Genomic DNA, 19,122 nt, shown 5'->3' with positions numbered 1-19,122 from the left:
AAAGAATCTATAAAAGACCATAACTAATTAGTATTCATGGTGCAAACAATCATAAAAGAATGCAAAATATGAATATTCTTTAGAGTTGCTCAAACCTATTGGATGCATATAGAAATAAATGGTTTTCATTTATGCTAAATGACAATACACAATTGAATACATATATGATACATGTATTTTGTTATGAAACCGTTTTCAAGGAATGTTTAAAAGTGTTTATGATGTAAACAGGTAGAGCTGACTGGGAACAGTATTTATGAGTACATCCACCCTGCTGATCATGATGAAATGACTGCAGTTCTGACAGCTCATCAGCCCTACCACTCTCACTTTGTTCAAGGTACACTGAATCTATTCTCATACATTCATACTTGTGCTCATGTTTCTCATTTCTGGAGGCTTTATTCCCCCAGTAACCCCTTCTACTCTTCTCCATGCAATTCCCACCAGCCTGCTACCCCAATACTATTGTCAACTCTTATGATGTGTTTTAACAGAATATGAAATTGAACGGTCCTTCTTTGTGAGGATGAAATGTGTCTTGGCAAAGAGGAATGCTGGTTTAACCTGTGGTGGTTACAAGGTGAGTTCTGCTGATTGATGTGTGATCACATCAGAACTGTACTTGCTTTCTTTTTCTTGTTTTACATAATTTTTGCAATTGAAAAACAGACACATTCAACATCATGTTTGAAAAAAATGTTTTATTTTGTGTCCAAGGTCATAATGGTAACACAAGTCTGGATGAATGTTTATAGTATTTGTTTATTTAAAACCAAAAGGCTAACAAAATACAAAACTATGTTTACATATTTTGGTAAGTGGAATGTTGAAAAATAATCGTAGCAATGTGGTCTCTCTCTATTTGGGAAAGTTTGTTCTTAATTGTGCAAAGGATGTGGGTGATACTGGGTGATGTGGGTGATACTTTATGACCCATTACAAGTTGCCTCAGGGCAATGTAATATAGGGCTCAAGCAATATGTAGGCCAGATCAAGTAGGGTTGGCAGGTTTCTTTCCTTGGCCAATTAGTATATCAATGACAATGCAACAGCTTTCATGGTCATTTTTTCCAGTGCCATCACATTTATAGAAGAAGTTATCATGGTGGGATTTGAATTCACAATTTTTGCAAGTCCATATTAGCAAACCCCTGCATTCAGTGACTTCAGGACACACTTTGAAGGAAATCACATACATTGTTATTTTCTACTGTCAAATCCCCCCCCAAAAAAAGCAAAGTACTCTTTGTATCTAAAGGGACACTGAGAATGTTGGTTGTGAATTGGTTGGTAGCCTTACTACTTGCTAATAAAATGTACCTCCACTTCAATGGAGTCCAGAACTCTAATCCACTGTACAATATTTCTGGTGATTTTGCCAGATCATAGTTAAATTGACAGGTATTAGGGTGTCACTGGGAACAAAAATGACACAATTTGTGTTTTCTTGATGGAAATATATCTCATTGGCTTCCAATTCTGTTAACTTAGAACTCATAGAGGACTTTAAAGATTATCTAGGGGACAGTGATGACTGCAGATGCTGGAGATCAGAGTCCAGGGTGTGGTGCTAGAAAAGCAAAGCAGGTCAGGCAGCATCCAAGAAGCAGGAGAATCTGTGTTTTGGGCATAAGCCTTTCATCAGGAATTAATTAACCGATTCTCCTGCTCCTCGGATGCTTCCTGACCTGCTGTGCTTTTCCAGCACCACACTCTCGACACTTAAAGATTATCTGACCTGATTAGAAATAAATGGTAATATACATTAATTAGTTGTGAAAGAACTAGAAAAGGGATTAATGCAGGGGGCAAAAACGTACCACTGTACTGTCGGAGGATGTTAGCATGTTAAAATTAAGTTAAAGATCACACAACACCAGGTTATGGTCCAACAGGTTTATTTGGAGGTTCAAGCTTTTGGAGTGCTGCTCCTTCATCAGGTAGCTACCCGATGAATGTGCAGCGCTGAAAAAGCTTGTACTTCCAAACAAACCTGTTGGACTGTAACCTGGTGTGGTGTGATTTTTAACTTTGTCCACCCCAAGTCCAACATTGGCATCTCCACATCCTAAAATTAAGACTATCCATGAAAATTGAAGTGCAATCAATTATCAACGAAGCTGCTTTGTCTTACTTATTGTTAGTTGGCCATTGTGAGATACTTGCAACCAAGAAAGCAGAGATGAGACTTAAAATTCCCCATATTGTACCTCATAAACTAGTTATTAGTTTACCAGACAATTAGCCAAGAACTCAAGTTTGGGGTGATATGAGTTTTATAATTTTATCAATGAACCACAATAGAATAGTATGATGCATGTTTCTCTTGCAGGTTATCCATTGCAGTGGCTATCTAAAGATTCGTCAGTACAGTCTAGACATGTCTCCCTTTGATGGTTGTTACCAGAATGTTGGATTAGTGGCAGTTGGCCATTCACTGCCCCCAAGTGCTGTGACAGAAATCAAACTGCACAGCAATATGTTCATGTTTCGAGCTAGCCTTGACATGAAACTGATATTTCTTGACTCCAGGTAAGAGTATGATATTATCAAGTAATCTTTACATTTCATGAAGATAAACAATTTTCATTCGGGTTTATACATTGCAAGTGCAAAGTTGTTTGTTTTAGTTTAGTTATAAAGTCTTTAGAGCTCTATTAGCTAAGTAAAAACTTCTACAGTAAAGTAGCTGCATAACAATTTGAAAATTAGCCTTTGTTCTGAATGCTTGTGATTTGTATAGCATACACCTCTGACTGTTGACTAGCATTAGTGCAGGTCACCAAAAAAATGCTTAGGTTCGTCCAGCAGCCTGGAACTCCACTCTCAAGAAAATATCCTTCTTGGCATCAGATGATATTTATATTGGGTCGACTGTCTAACATAGATCTTTCAGTATTTTGAATTAGAAATGACTGTGTATAGTATATCAATATAATAGTACATGGATGGTATGATAGCTTAGTGGTTAGCACTGCTGCCTCAAAGCGCCAGGGACCCAGGTTCGATTCCAGCCTCAGGCGACTGTGTGGAGTTTGCACATTCTCTCTGTGTCTGCATTGGTTTCCTCTGGGTAACCCAGTTTCCTGCTACAGTCCAGAGATGTGCAAGTTAGGTGGATTGGCCATGCTAAATTGCCCATTGTGTTCAGGGATGTGTAGGTTAGGTGCACTAGTCAAGGGTAAATGTTGATTATTGGGGAGTGGGTTACAGTTCAGAAGCTTGGTGTGGGCTGAAGGGCCAGTTTCCACACTGTAGGGATTCTATCTATCTAACATCTATTGATAAGTGGATTGACAGCACATCCAATCATTTGAAGTTAAATTGCAAAGGGTAATATTTAAACTGATACATTCAAGGTGGAGGACATCTTATCTTCATTTATCTATCTTCCTTTATTCCTTATCTTCCAAAGTTGTTAGAGTTAATTTTATCGAACAGTATGGTAATGTGTACAAAGGGACAGCGCTTAACATTAGTGTTATTATTTTATGGGATATGAGCAACACTGTAAGTGACATTCGTTGCTCATCCTTAATTCCTTTTGCAAAGATGAAGATGAGGTGCCTTCATAAATTACCATGACTTGGATGTACTGTTGTTGGACTGGGATGGACAAAGTTAAAACTCACATAATACCAGGTGTAGTCCAACAGGTTTAGCATTAGCTTTCAGAGCACTGCTCCTTCCATCACCTGATGAAGGAATGGCGCTCTGAAAGCTAGTGCTTCCAAATAAGTCTGTTGGACTATACCTGGTATTGTGTGATTTTTTAACTTCATAAATTACAGCCATCCATCTTGATTTTGCATGTTGAATTATTTCTGTTTACACATGACTTCTATTTATCTCATACAGGGTAGCTGAACTGACAGGCTATGAACCTCAGGATTTAATAGAAAAAACTCTCTATCATCATGTCCATGGATGTGATACATTTCACTTGCGCTGTGCTCATCATTTGTGTAAGTATTTTTGCATACAAGAGGATTGATTCATTACTGATTAATAGATGAACACGAAGATTGCCTTGTTTGCTGTTAGGAGTGAGACTTCAAATCACTTCTTTTTCTTTAAATGATCAATTGGACATCTAAAGATGTAGTAATTTTGCATATTACAAAGGCAAAACTATGTTCTGCTAATGTGCTGGCAATGTTGACTGCCAAAATTGGTTTGTCCTATGGGAAGCAAAAAGCAAATCTGCCTCAGGGCAAAATAAATACATTGGGCCTGAGTTGTCTGGCCAAAATGCCAAAGTACTTTGCTTCATAAATAAAAATGTGATCTTGATTGTTCAAGAGTATAACTTGGAGGAATTATAAATCTATTACAGGTCATGCTTTCAATCTGCAGAGCAAAGTTTTAGCACCAGAACAGGAGACGCATTGTGTTCCAGAATTGCAAGCTTTTTATTTTCATAAAGATTGAACAAGGAGTAATTATCAGGGTAAAAATAGTCATAATTTTTCCTTTCTGTACACAGTGCTTGTCAAAGGACAGGTAACAACAAAATATTACCGCTTCCTTGCAAAGCATGGAGGTTGGGTATGGGTTCAGAGCTACGCAACAATAGTCCACAATAGCAGGTCATCTCGGCCCCACTGCATTGTTAGTGTCAACTACGTTCTCACGTGAGTAACCATTTACCTCCTCATTATTTACTTAAACACAGGTGTCCTGGAAATGACGTAAACACTGTGTCACCAGAACAAAATGTACCTTAAAAAGGACATTGTTACAGAACGTTGTTAGGATGATCAAGTTCACATTGTGTGCAGTTATGTCCATTACCTAAGCAAACAATGAGTATGTGGTAGAATATATGTTGGGCTAAGTGGGGTTATGTGTGACCTTATGGGAAAGAAAGAATTAAATATATGTATTACTTAGTGTAAAACATGTTAATTACTTATTGTGCTGTTTGTAACCATTGTCCAGTGTTATGGACCAGGCTTGACCCCTTAAAAACAATTTTAAGCAGGTAGCCCAGACCGTAACTTTGCTATTTTTTCAGGTAAGCATATAGTGGATATTTCTGGAGTGGATTAGCTGGGCAGACTGCCAAGTTTCAAACAAACAGAGTTTACTTACAGAGCGAAACACAAAGAAATGAAAATAGACTACCCGAATAACTTATCCTATCCGAACCCGACAGGCTATCCTGACTTAATGATGCTGTTCCAAAATACTTGCAACAATCCCAATAAACAAACCCCTTAGCACAAAGATTAAAAATAACACAAAAAACTTACAGGTTATGAAGGTAGAATGTCAGAAGGAGGGGCAGACCATCCAGTTTCAACTGTGACCCTGACTCAAGTAACCCTCGAACTGAACTGACCTGCCCAGCTAGAGCGCTGGCCACGCCCTCTTGATTATACCAGTTTTTAAAAAAAAGTCTTGAAAACTTTCTGCCTGAAGCATTATCTGTTAGGTATAAACAAAAGGGCTCTAATGAACCATTCAAACTTCAGATATGTTGGAGCCTTGGGTCATTTGGAATCTCTCTGAAAAAAATCAAGGACAACATAACCTTGTAAAAGAACAAGCTTTGCGACACCTCCCCCCTTAAAAAATAAACCATCCATATTCAAAGATGGTTTCATTTTTCAAAACCCCCCAAAAATTGGTTAGTACTCTAAAACAGATGCATTCACTGACTATAAACATGCAAACATGCACAACTACATCTGGATTCAGTCTGTGGTACTCCCACCATCGAACACCTCCATCTCTCATTCGAGTCTCAACAATGCAGCGGCAATCATGTTTCCTTGACCTGCCACGTGCACAATTTTTACACTGAATGGCTGTAACAACAGGTTCAATCGAAGCAGTCTGGCATTTTTTCCTGAAATTTCTCCACAAATTTCTATGTGTTATGATCAGTGTATACGATTGTCTCATTTGCGTCACTAGTAACATAAACGCTGAAATGGTGTAATGCCAACACCAAGCTCAAAGTCTCTTTCTCAGCTGTCGAATATTCATGCTGATGAACATGCAACTTCCTGGAGAAATACCCAATTGGTCATTCTATCTCCTTGTCGTCTTCCTGCAGGAGCACACATTGACACTCACATCACTGGCATCGATAGCCACCTTGAAAGACTTTACATGATCTGGTGTGGCTAATGCTGGATCATTGGTTAACACACTTTTCAGGCTGTCAAATGTCTTCTTATAGTCTGCTGTCCACTGAAACGTCTTGCCTTTCTTTAGCAATTCAGTGAGTGGAGTAGCCACACTTCTAAACTTCAGCACAAACTCCATACTGCTCTTTTTGTCGATGGTATGGGAAACTCCCCAATTGCCTTTGTGTTACATCCCATGGGGCCATTTGTCCGTATCCAATACATGGCCCAGGAAAGGTGACTTGGGCTTTGGCAAATTCACTTTGAGCTAGGTTTACTATCAAGCCTGCCTTCCGAAGTTGATCGAACAAGTCCGATAAACGTTGTAAATGTTCCTTCCACGAGTAACTAAAAATCACCAAGTCATTAATCTCCACCACACAGTTGGATAATCCACCAATGACCTTATTGGTTAGTGTCTGAAGTGTGGCTGGAGTGTTTTTCATACCAAATGGCAAGACTTTAAACTGATACATTCCATTTGGCATTATGAAAGCCAAAATTGCCATTGCTCGTTCTGACAGATGTACCTGCCAGTATCCTCTGAGTAAGTCCAACTTAGAAAAATAAGTTGCTTGTCCCACTTTTCCAACACAGTCTTCCAGCTGCAGAATCGGATGTGCATCAGTCTTTGTAATTGCATTGATTATTGCAATCGTCCACACATAACCATTGGGTACCATTTGGTTTTGGCATCATTACGATGGGTGAGCTCCAGTCACTGTAACCCACTTTGATTATGTCGTCTTGGAGCATGCATTCAATCTCCTTCTGAATGTGTGCCAACGTTAGAGGGTTATGCCTATAAGGATGTTACTTAATCGGAACGGCAGCTCCTATATCTACATCATGCACAATGAGATTAGTATTCCCAGTTTATGTCCGCATATCTCCCCGTGTGTTAGTAATAACTCTTTCAGGTCAATTCGATTTTTCTCAGGAAGGTAACTCAATAATTTATCCCAATTTTTGACAACTTCATCATTGTCCAATTTGATTTGAGGAATGTCCAATTCAGAATCCTCTGAACTTGGTTCTTCCTTCTGTGCTGTAATCATTAACACCTGCTCCACTTGCTTTCCTTCCCTATCAAAATACCCTTTGAGCATATTCACATGACACACTCTGTGAGATGTCTTCCTGTCTGCAGTCCTTATCAAGTAGTTCACCTCACTCAATTTCCTTTCAATGTGATAAGGTCCACCAAACTTTGCTTTTAAAGGTTCATCTATTACAAGAAGTAACACTAATACCTTATCCCTGATCGCAAAATTGTGAATTTTTGACTTCTTGTCTGCTTCCTTTTTCATTTTCTGTTGTGATACTTTGAAAAGCTGTCTAGCCAACTCCCCTGCTCTATTTAATCGCTCCCTAAAATTTGATGCTTGGTCCAAGTATGTGGTCTCTGAATTCTGACTTATTAATTTGTCCTTAATCAATTTTAACGGTCCTCTTATGTCATGCTCAAAAACCAATTCAAATGGACTGAATTTGGTCGATTCATTTGGTGCATCTCTGATCGCAAAAAGCACAAACGGAACTCCCTTATCCCAATCATCTAGATATCCTGACTATAAGCCCTCAACACAGTCTTTAGTTTTGATCCCACCTTTCTAGCGCTCCCTGCATTTCTGGATGGTCTGCAGTAGATTTGAATTGTTTAATGTCTAAGCTGTTATCTTCCTTGAATAGTTTTGATGTGAGGTTTGATCCATGAACTGACTGTACCTGTACTGGTAGTCTGTATCTAGTAAAAAAAATTGAGTAATTCCTCTCCAATCCTTTTAGCTGTGATATTGTATATTGGGATGACCTCTGGAAATCTAGCCAATACATCCATTATTGTTAACAAATACTGATTCCCACTTTTTGTTTGAGCTAGGGGACCTATGCAATCGATTAGGAATCTTGTCAAAGGTTTCTCAAATGCAGGAATAAGTATTAAAGGTGCAGGTTTTATTACCGCCTGTGGTTTTCCAATATATGACACATCTGACAAAATTCAACTACATCCTTATGCAGTCCAGGCCAGTAAAAATGTCTTTGTATTTTAGCCTGTGTTTTCCTCACCCCTAAATGACCCCCAAGTGGAAGCTCATGCACCACTCACAACACCTCCTTTCCATATCCCACTGGCAATACGATTTGATGAATTTCTGCCCATTTCTCATCTGCCTGAATATGTGATGGTCTCCATTTCCTCATTATGACACCATTTTTAAGGTAATAACATTCAGGGATACATTCAGATTCCTTCTCTATATATGTCTTTTGGTACAACTGCTTAAACTTTTCATCTTTCTGCTGTAATGCAATTAATTTAGCTGAGCTAATTTGTCTACATGGTCATCTATTTACTCCTGTTTTGTCTCAACCATTTGATCAAATAAAGTCTCTACTGATGCCACCTCAGCTTCTTTATCTGTACACTTTGATCTCTCCTGTTTGAACTGGTAACTGTGTGACCTCATTACCACACAATCAAGAAAGATTCCAGAATAAAAAGCCTGTATTGCTTGAATTTCCACTGGCTTTTTAACCACAGTAGGCAGCACTCCAACCGGTGAATCAGCTATATTGGAAGGTTAAATTGTATTCCTGGAGCTGAGAGTTTCTCCAGTACTCCTTCCTGTTACCTGTAGCTTTTCTGGCAATAGTCCTTCAGAAGTACATATTAGATTAGATTCCCTACAGTGTGGAAACAGATCCTTCAGCCCAACCAGTCCACACCAACCCTCCAAAGAGTAACCCACCCAGACCCACTTCCCTCTGACTAATGCACCTAACACTGTAGGCCAATTCACCTGAATCTGCAGGTCTTTTGTGGGAGGAAACCAGACCACCCAGAGGAAACTCACACAGACATCGGGAGAATATGCACAGACAGTCACCCGAGGCTAGAATTGAACCTGGGATCCTGGTGTTGTGAGGCAGCAGTGCTAACCACTAAGCCACCGTGCCACCCATGTCTCCTCAACTTTTAGTACCACAGACTAAGAAAATGCTGTATCCCTTAATATTGTAATCTCTTCACCTGCTACTCCTGGCCTATGTGAATAAACTTTACCTTTGCAGGTATATTTTTTAAGCAGATCTGGTACTTCCTCCTTAACCAGCTTGTACACTCTGATGCAACTTTCTAGCTTCCCTTGTGCTTTCTGTTATCATTCCAATAAAACTCCCAGACTTGTCCTGTTTTCCTACATCTGGCTTTTTCCTAGCCCAACAACACTGTGATTTCATGTGGCCCACTTTATTGCAATGAAAATACTGGAACATTTTAACTTTTTTGTCCTCTTCAAGGGTTTCCTATTTACCCTGTAGTAAGTTATCCTTATGATCTCCACTGAGATCTACCTTTTCCTTTCCATGTAAGGATTTCTCTTTGTCCAAATTTCTATCCCTCGTGGACTGAAGTTGACCCTGGAAGCCGAACCGTGTTTTATGGACCAACTCATAATCATCAGCCACTTCAGCTGCAAACCTTGCTGTTTAATCTCTGCTGTTCCACATGAGTTTACACTACTTCAGGAAGTGAATTCTTGAATTTCTCCAAAATAATTGTCTGACTAAGAGTGTCGTAAGCTTGCTCTCTTTTTTAATCCTCTTATCCACATATCAAAATTACTTTGCTTGATCCTTTGAAACTCAATAAAGGTTTGACTCAACATAGATTTAAGGGCCCCTCCTTAAATTCCTGAAATATTGTCTCTCAACTTCTGGTACAAGCTCATATGCACTTAAGATGGCTTTTTACCTCCATGTACTCCCCAGATACCTCCTCTGAGAGCGATGCAAATTCCTCACCAGCTCTACCTACAATTTTGTTTGGATCAACAAAACCCACATAGTCACTCACCACTGCATTTGTTTAGTCACTTTTTCAAATGAGATGAAAAAGGCTTCCACATCCTTCTCATCAAATTTAGGCGATGCTTGAACATACTTAAACAGTTTCGCACCAGGCTTTTGGCTACTAGGGGTGTGCTCATCCTCATTCTGTTCCTGATTATACTTATCTTCAGCCTTGGTCTCCATCCTTCTAAGCTGACTTTCCTTTCTAAGTGTCATTTTCTCAAGTTCAAACTCTCTTTTTCTTTCTCTTCTACTTTTAATCATAACTAAAACATGTTTCATTTCTGCTGCCCTTCCCTTATGTCTCACCTCCATCTCAAGCTGCTTTGTTTGTAATTGAATTTTTGCCATCTCCACAGATCCTGATGATGTTTCCAGCAAATTTAAATACCAAGCTACTGCTGAAATCATCTCACCTTTCCTCACATTAGGAGGTAGCTTCAACTCCAGCTTGTCTGCTAATTCCTGCATCTTGACCTTAACTACCTTTTGTAAAACTGCCAAGGTCACTTCTTCCCCTTCCAGAAACTCTTGGTGACTGAAAGAGCCATTGCTATCCCAAGCTATGTTTACCCAACCAAATCAGCACCCAAAGTAAAAGACAGTAACACCACTAGCTGCCTAAACCCCAATTTGGAACCACAAGCAAATCCCGCAAAGAGTCTGTTATGGACCAGGCCCGATGTCTCAAAAAATTTTTAAGCAGATAGTTCAGCCCATAACTTTGCTATTTGTTTCAGGTAAGTGTGTCGTGGATTGTCCCAGACTGAAATAGCTGAGCAGATTGCCGAGTTTTAAACAAACAGAATTTTTTTACAAAATTACAGAATGAAACACAACGAATGAATGAAAGTAGAATACCAGAATAACTTAACCTCTCTGAACCTGACAGGATATCCCGACTTAATGATGCTGTTCCAAAATACATGCAACAATCCCAATAAACAAACCCCGTAGTACAAAGATTACAAATAACACAAAAGGTTTACAGGTTATGAAGTGAGAAGGGCAGAAGGAGAGGCAGAGTGTCCAGTTTAAATTGTGACCCTGACTCAGCTAACCCCCGAACTGAACTGACCTGCCCAGCTATAGAGTTGCCACACCCCCTTGATTATACCAGTTTTCAAAAAAAGATTTGAAAGCTTGTCTATTAGGTATAAACAAAAGAGCCATTCAAACTTCAGACATGTTTGAACCTTGGGTCATTTAGAATCTCTCTGAAAGAAATCAAGGACAACGTAACCTTATAAAAGGACCAGCTTTGCGACACTAGATATTTGGAGATACCTTGAAATTATTACAAGTTAATCTAATGTTTTGAAATAATTTTCAGTCAACCAAGGTAATACTATGTTTTATAATGACAGGGGTATTATACCATGTAGACCAAAATGTATTCTTCAGCTGATAAAGTGCTCTTACTTTAAATTGACATGTTCCTTTAAGGCTATGCAGCCTAAATGCTGTGATCAGAGACAGTAAATTTCAAGTGGATTTCTCTAAGACACAACTGCGATCAGCTAGATAGTGGCCTTAGCCTACAAGAGGATAACTGGCTTTCTTTGTAATGTCTGTTAATTCTTTACTTATGTATCAAAGAGTGATACATAGAAGTGTGATGAGCTCAAAATGTGTGGATGACCTGCACCGTGAAGTCTGTGAGGAAGTATCAGGTTCTGTTTTTGTTGAGCTTTTGTGTCTGCATCATCTGTCAGTGACAACGCCGATATGGAATGTGCTCTGTCATTGATGTGAATCATCATTGTGATGTAATCACCGTAGTTGAGCTGAATAGTATGGGACGTCTTCTTCAATTATATCACAGTATCTGTAATAAAGCCTCACACAGTAGGGACCCAGGTTCAATTCTAGCCTTGATGACCTATGTGTAGAGTCTGTACATTCTCCCTGTGTCTATGTGGTTTCCTCCCAGTGCTCCAGTTTCCTCACATGGTCCAATAGCTGGACAGATTAAGTGGATTGGCCATGGCAAATGTGGGGTTCGAGGGACAGGGTGGGGTGTTGGGTCTGGCTAGGTTGCCGTTTGGATGGTTGTTGCAGATGTGATGAGCCGAATGGCCTCTATCTGTACTATAGGAGATTCCATGATGGTATCTATAATACTAAGAATCTTTAATTATTTGTAATTTTGAAAAATGATAGGCTGAAATCATCTAGCATGTCACAACAAGTGAGTGCAAATAATTGATCGAAACATGAGTTTACATATATTTGCAAAGCCAAACTCAATATTAACTCAGCATAATTTTAAACTAGTTAATTTATTTTTCCTAATCAACCTGTTCAGAGATGGTATTACACACCTCTAGAGCAAGTGGGTCTCTCAGTCCAGGGGTAGGAATGCTACCACTGCACTACAAGAGAGTCCTTACGCAGATCCAGCTCTCCTGTACCTTTCATCGCTAATGGCACGTTATGATATATGCTCTGGCCTTGTAACACAGACCAGAGAGAAAAAGAAACAAACTGCGAACATCAGGTTTCATCTAGCTAAGTTGCATCATAAGCATGTACAGTATTCACCCATCAAGCTAATGCCAAAGTTAAGGTTACTTGCAACTTTCATCAGAATTGGAAATTACTTGCATGATCAACACTATGTAGATCATGACATAACACTTTAATTAGTACATGGCACACCTGAATACCTTCCACACTCCATTAAGGAGGGATCACCAGCAAAATAGAAATGTCACTCTTTCTGCTAAATTTAATTTACAGATTAAATTGAGGGGCGGCACGGTGGCACAGTGGTTAGCACTGCTGACTCACAGCGCCAGAGACCTGGGTTCAATTCCCGACTTAGGCGACTGACTGTGTGGAGTTTGCACGTTCTCCCCGTGTCTGCGTGGGTTTCCTCCGGGTGCTCCGGTTTCCTCCCACCATCCAAAGATGTGCAGGGTCAGGTGAATTGGCCATACTAAATTGCCTGTAGTGTTAGGTAAGGGGTAAATGTAGGGGTATGGGTGGGTTTCGCTTCGGCGGGTCGGTGTGGACTTGTTGGGCCGAAGGGCCTGTTTCCACACTGTAATCTAATCTAATCTAAACACTGTAATCTAATCTAATCTAAACAAGATTGAGTTTCTTAACATTTCTGTGAAAGACTGTTGCCTGGGATGTTTATTTCTTGTGCAAGGATAGTTCAGAATCTTTTGTTGTTCCCCTCTTTTGCCTCTCATTTGGAGCTGTTACACTGCTTACTAAGTACTATGTCAAATTTCTTCCTGAGATATCATCACTACTTTCTCTTCAGCGTCTGCCCTGATTTCAACCTCCATCTCAACTCATTATGCTCTATCTGCTCTCAGTTCACTATCTTCCTGTACTCATCTCTCTCCCCCCAAACTATTTTCATGGCTCTCTCTTTACACTTGCCATCTCAAGAAGCCTCTTACTCCCATGGTATAAATTGTAGATAAGACCAACTTGGAAAATTGTCATTATTCCACAATCATCGTTTGAAGAAGGGCCACTGAACCCAAAACATTCACTCTGCTTTTTCACACCTTTCTCAACCCTGCATAAACTTGCAGTCATCCAAATCTCTGCTGTTGTATTTGAACTTCTCCCAAATCTGTTCACCCAGCACCTTCTGTTTACTGGATATTAGGAATGCTGGACATTTTAAATCGGAAATACAGGAAAGAGATCTGCATGTGCATCAATATAAATATGTAAAATACAATTTATCAATAAAATCAGTGCATCATCCTTATTAAGATACTTTTTGAAGTATAATTGTTCACTTACTGACTGGAGTGGTCTGATAATATCTGATTGTAAAAAATCTTCCTTGTTTGTAAGCCCTTTCATGGCTTCAACCTTCTCCATTACTGTAACCTCCTTCATACTTACATCCCTCCAATGTCTCTGTGCTCCTCCAGTTCTGGCTTTTCATGTAGCCCTCATTTTAATCACTCTAACATTGATGTCTGTGCCTTCAGCAGTCTAGGCTGTAAGCTGGAAACCTCTCCTTGAACCTTGTTTCCTCCCTACCCCACTCTTCTATTTTAAAATGTTCCTTAAAACTTACACATATTTGACATCCGTCCAAATATCTTCTTATGAATGAGCTGCCAGAGGAAATGGAGGAGGAGAGTCTAAAGCTGGAGGGCATAGGTTTAGAGTGAGAGGGGAAAGATTTAAATCTGACCTGAGGGACAACGTTTTCACAGTGCATATATGGAATGAGTACCAAAGGAAGTGGTGGGGGCTGGTACAATGACAACGTTTAAAAGAGATCTAGATGGTTACATGAATAGGAAAGGTTTAGAGGGATATGGGCCAAGTGTTGGTAAATGGGACTAGATTAATTTAGGATATCTGGTCGGCACGGACAGGTTGTACCGAAGAGTCTGTTTCCATGTTGTACAGCTCTATGACTCTATGCCTTAGGTATCAAAAATCATCTGAATGTCCCTATGAAATGCCTCAGCACATTCTATACTTTTAAAGATGCTACATCAATGTGAATTATGATTGTTATTGAAGCAGGTACCGATAAGATATTTGCGTGTTTGAAAGTGATTCTCTTTTTGGCCTGGAAGCTGGTATGGCAAATTTTCTGATTATTGCTGGTGTAACAATTATTGCATTTTTTTAGGACTTCAGATCTAAGTTTCTGGGCTGCTGGTAAATTTCATATTACTGAGTGCTACCTCAGCCAGACAGCAAACAATTATACTTCAAAAGGTATCTTAATATTCAACATATTCACACTGGTGTATGTGCACATCTCTTATCCGCATTTCTGCCTTTCCTTTGGAAAGAAAGAAAAATAAACTTGCAATCATGCCAAAGAGGTCAGCCAAGTCTTTTTCCATTACAGACGGTTACCACATTTCTCTGCATTAAAGTAGTGACTACACTATAAAAATATATTATTGACCGTGAAATGAAATGGGATATGCTAAGGTTATGCAAGGCACTATGTAAGGTTCTTTCTTCCCATTCAGTCATCCGAAGAAATGGTAATATGTTTTTCAAACATTTTTTTGATTTTTGCAAACTTATGTTGGCTGGCCCTTGATTAGTAAATGCTTTTCTGCCTATTCACTAAGTTAGTTTCACCAATGGATTCTAAAAGTTTACCTACATTTAATGTTAGGCCAACTGATCTAGAGTTACACTATTTTACTTTCTGTTCCCTTCTTGAATGCTGGTGTTACATCAGCAATTCTCTTGTCTCGTTTAATAATTTTTGTATCTATGAAGGATTGATGAATTGTAGCTAAAACCTCTGCCATTTCCATTTTGACCTCGATCTAGTAGTACATGGTGCACAACAGCACATCATCAATTGCTTTTCTACAGTTATCCCTTAGAATTATTCCGCAACCTTCTCAAGCACATCTACATCCTCACATCTATCAGCAATTGCACAGAAAGAGAGAGCAAAATACATACTTAGTAACTTTGCCACACCTCACATTCACCAGTTAGACTGATTCTTTCACTCTTGACTGATCCGAGATTTTATGTGATAAATCATTTTTTCACACTTATAAACATCATTGCAGAATATTTTTATTTTATTTGCAAGCCATATTTAAATTCACTCTTCGCCCTTTTAATCTTGCTTCTTGCTTTGTCATAATATTTTGTGTTTGTCAATGCTTTCTCTGATATCCATAATGATTAATGCCTTTAACTTCTTATCATGCTTTGAATGTTGACTTTCTTTCCTTTTGCTGTTTAATTTTCTCATATCCTTCATCCAAGTATTATTAAAACTCATTATATCAATTCTCTTTCTTTATATACTCAATATTTTTTTCTCCAGTTTTGGTGACGTTGATTATAATTTTAATCTCAGTCCAGGAATGTTGTGTCAACTCACTGCTAGTAAAACCACTTGTTGCAAGAAGAATTTGCTCAATTTGGTTGCTTCAACGAGCATAAAACCAGCTTTCAAAACATTGAATGAAACTCATTCACAGCAGGCCACAAATTAAAGGCTCTGGAGTGAAGCAACTAAAACAATTGCTGACTATTTGCACACTTCCATCAGCAGTCTAGACAAACATTGGTAATAAACAGTGACATAGAGCTAATTTGATATTGAAACAATAGGGTATATAGAGGAAAGACTTTTCAGTGAACGTTAGCCAGTGCCACTAATTGCATGTTTATATTGTTGTTTTTGATACGTAAATCAGTGTTGTTTTATTCATTATTGAGATGTCCAGGCAGGGAGCCTCTGCTTCACTGCGTATGCAGACTTTAGTGATTTGGAGGAAGCAATAACAACTGATAGATGCTTTCAAGAGGAGAGTCAGCATGTCTGTAAAATACAGAAAGGCTGAGGTGAGGTAACTGGGATGTAAGGAGACTTGTGTGGAGTCTAAATTTTTATCACAGATGAGTTAAATAGCCTATTTTATTTTACTGACTCTGTGTAATTCTATGTAATCACTGTGATATCTGGTGGAGAGGAAGGCAGGGCAAGAATTCATAGAGTCATAGAGATGTACAAGCATGGAAACAGACCCTTCGGTCCAACCCGTCTATGCCGACTAGATATCCCAAACCAATCTAGTCCCACCTGCCTGCACCCAGCACATACCCCTCCAAACCCTTTCTATTCATATACCCATCCAAATGCCTCTTAATTGTTGCAATTGTATCAGCCTCCACCACTTCCTTTGGTAGCTCATTCCATACACGTACCATCCTCTGTGTGAAAAAGTTGCCCCTTAGGTCTCTTTTATATCTTTCCCCTCTCACCCTAAACCTATGCCCTCTAGTTCTGAACTCCCCAAACCCAGAGAAAAGACTTTGCCTATTTACCCTATCCATGCACCTCATAATTTTGTAAACCTCTATAAGGTCACCCCTCAGCCTCCGACGCTTCAGGGAAAACAGCCCCAGTCTGTTCAGCCTCTCCCTGTAGCTCAGATCCTCCAACCCTGGCAACATCCTTGTAAATCTTTTCTGAACCCTTTCAAGTTTCACAACATCTTTTCAATAGGAAGGAGACCAGAATTGCACGCAATCTTATTCCTCTACAAACACTGCCCCAGGTTAACTTAATAGTTATATTGTAAGTTTAATCAAGAGACATAAATCCAAAAACATATAATCAAGAAAGAACCCACTCTATTCACTTCTGCAGATTCTCTGTAGACCACACTTAAAACAACGATTAACTTATCAGATTCTGTATTGTGAACTTTGCCCAACAGTTCCTCCAAGATTAGTTGTGAATTTCACTGTTTATTAATTTTCCCAGATGCACTCCGATGATCAACGATACAATTCAAACAGCAAAGGCAGTAACTGTGCAGGTTTTCTCTCTCTCTCTCTCTCCTGCACTGACCTCACCATGTGTTTCCTTTGTCTGTCCTTCTCCCTTTTAAAACTGCTGTTGTTTTGACTTTTTTTCCAAAGTTCCAAAACAATGCAACAGCATATAAAACAGTAATTGCTGCTCCTGGAATTCGAGGAAATCACCTCCAGCACCTAAAATACCTCAAAAAAGGAGCAGCTGTTTCAGCCAGAAATTTTTCCTGTCCTCTATCTTGGATTACCTAATTCAAAATGAAAAATAAATTAATAGTGGAAAAACAAGTAATCACCCAAAATCCTTTTACTGTGCAATGTCGTTAACACAAGATTTCTAGAAAACTATGCATGTTTTGTGAAAGAGCTAAGAAGAAAGAAAGTTGTGTGGAAAAACACTATAACCTATGCCGTAGACTTAATGAAGACACATTTGGAAAGGACAAGGTTCCTGGATGTCTTCCTGCAAAATATACATAAATAATCACAGAAAATCTCCACAAGAATTCTGTGTATTAGTTGCCATAACTTTGGCACAAAAACTTTCTTAGGTTTGCCAAAGATTGAACAATAATGTAGATTTCTATTTATGTATTTGACAGACTCTTTGCATAGCAATGATGAAGTTTCAAATTCTTCCATTTACTCTTGTCGATTTTAGGAGGCAAGTACATGAGATGTTTGCAGAATCTTGGTCTGTCTACTTTTACACACGATATTGATATAATACAGCAATAATATATATCCATAAGTCGAGGCCTTTGGTAATATATATTAATAAGAGTGCAATAAGTCCTCAAAGTTGTGCTGTGATCCTGAAAGCAGGATTTTATATGAAATGACTTGAAGTGAAACATTGAATTTCATGTTAAAACTGTAGTTAGCTTTTGTAGGTTCTTCATGAGTAAGCAAAATATTGTGTGGAATCTTATAGGAGCCTGAACAATATCGGCTATGGTGAGAAATGTGACAGAATGTTGTGAGAAGTTTAATGAGTCCAATCTCCACATTGGCAGCAACTCAACGCATGAATTCTAACTAAGTTACAAGTATTGAGGCAAGATTGTCATTAGGGAGCAGTGAGTTACAATTAACGGAAATCCTTGCTTGTTGATAAGCTTATTAACTGCATCTTATTAAAATGCAAATTCCTATAATACCACCTGCTGCAAGTAAAACAGAAGCCATAAATTCTTGACTTGGAAGTCAGAGTGGGTCCCTGGCATCTGGAGTTGCCACTTGTTCCAAAGGGCTTCCATGTTAGATACTAGGTACCAACCTCTCAAAGAACATAGCACTGGCACTACCCCTTGCCTGTGAATATAGGTATGCAACATGTGCCAACCTATAAATATCTTCATAGCCCATCAATCCACTTACAATATGGTTCTGAACTTCAATGCTGCATCTAAGGCTACAATGTCAATGGTCATGATAATGCTGCAGCAAGGAGACTGTGTGCTCAGGGACATAGATGGCCAGCCTTCAGCAAATTTGATTCATTCCATGTGATATTAAAAAACAACTAGAGGGACTGGATATTACAATTCTTATAGGCCCTGGTAGCATTCCAGAAATAGTCCTGAAGACTTGTGCTTCAGAATCTGTTGTGCACCTAGCCAAGCTGCTCCAGTACAGTTACAGTACTGGCATCTACACAGTGTGGAAAAGGCCCAGGTATATCCTGTGCACAAAAGTCAGGACAAATCCAACCTGGCCGATTACTGCCGGGTCTACTATCAACCATGTGATGGAAATGATCATCAATGGTATTATCAAGCAGCACTTGCTTAGCAATAATGTGCTCACTGATGCTCAGTTTGGA

At 39.1% G+C, this 19,122-nt stretch overlaps 1 protein-coding gene across 4 annotated transcripts in view; it reads left to right on the top strand.

Annotated features, from left to right (window-relative positions):
* sim1a (SIM bHLH transcription factor 1a) overlaps nt 1-19,122 on the top strand; it is a 91,897-nt gene that overhangs the window by 24,656 nt on the left and 48,119 nt on the right. For all 4 annotated transcript variants that reach the window (XM_087982535.1, XM_087982529.1, XM_087982525.1 and 1 more), the window contains exons 5-9: nt 236-340; nt 498-583; nt 2,336-2,535; nt 3,862-3,968; nt 4,490-4,637. In XM_087982535.1, coding sequence (XP_087838661.1) covers nt 236-340; nt 498-583; nt 2,336-2,535; nt 3,862-3,968; nt 4,490-4,637 — 646 coding nt within the window. The remainder of the gene's footprint in view (nt 1-235; nt 341-497; nt 584-2,335; nt 2,536-3,861; nt 3,969-4,489; nt 4,638-19,122) is intronic.

Source organism: Chiloscyllium plagiosum, unplaced genomic scaffold, assembly GCF_037043375.1.
Source record: "Chiloscyllium plagiosum isolate Xiang-an unplaced genomic scaffold, Cpla_swu_hap1 HiC_scaffold_3, whole genome shotgun sequence".
Classification (NCBI taxonomy): domain Eukaryota; kingdom Metazoa; phylum Chordata; class Chondrichthyes; order Orectolobiformes; family Hemiscylliidae; genus Chiloscyllium; species Chiloscyllium plagiosum.
This window is presented reverse-complemented; position numbering and strand designations above follow the sequence as displayed.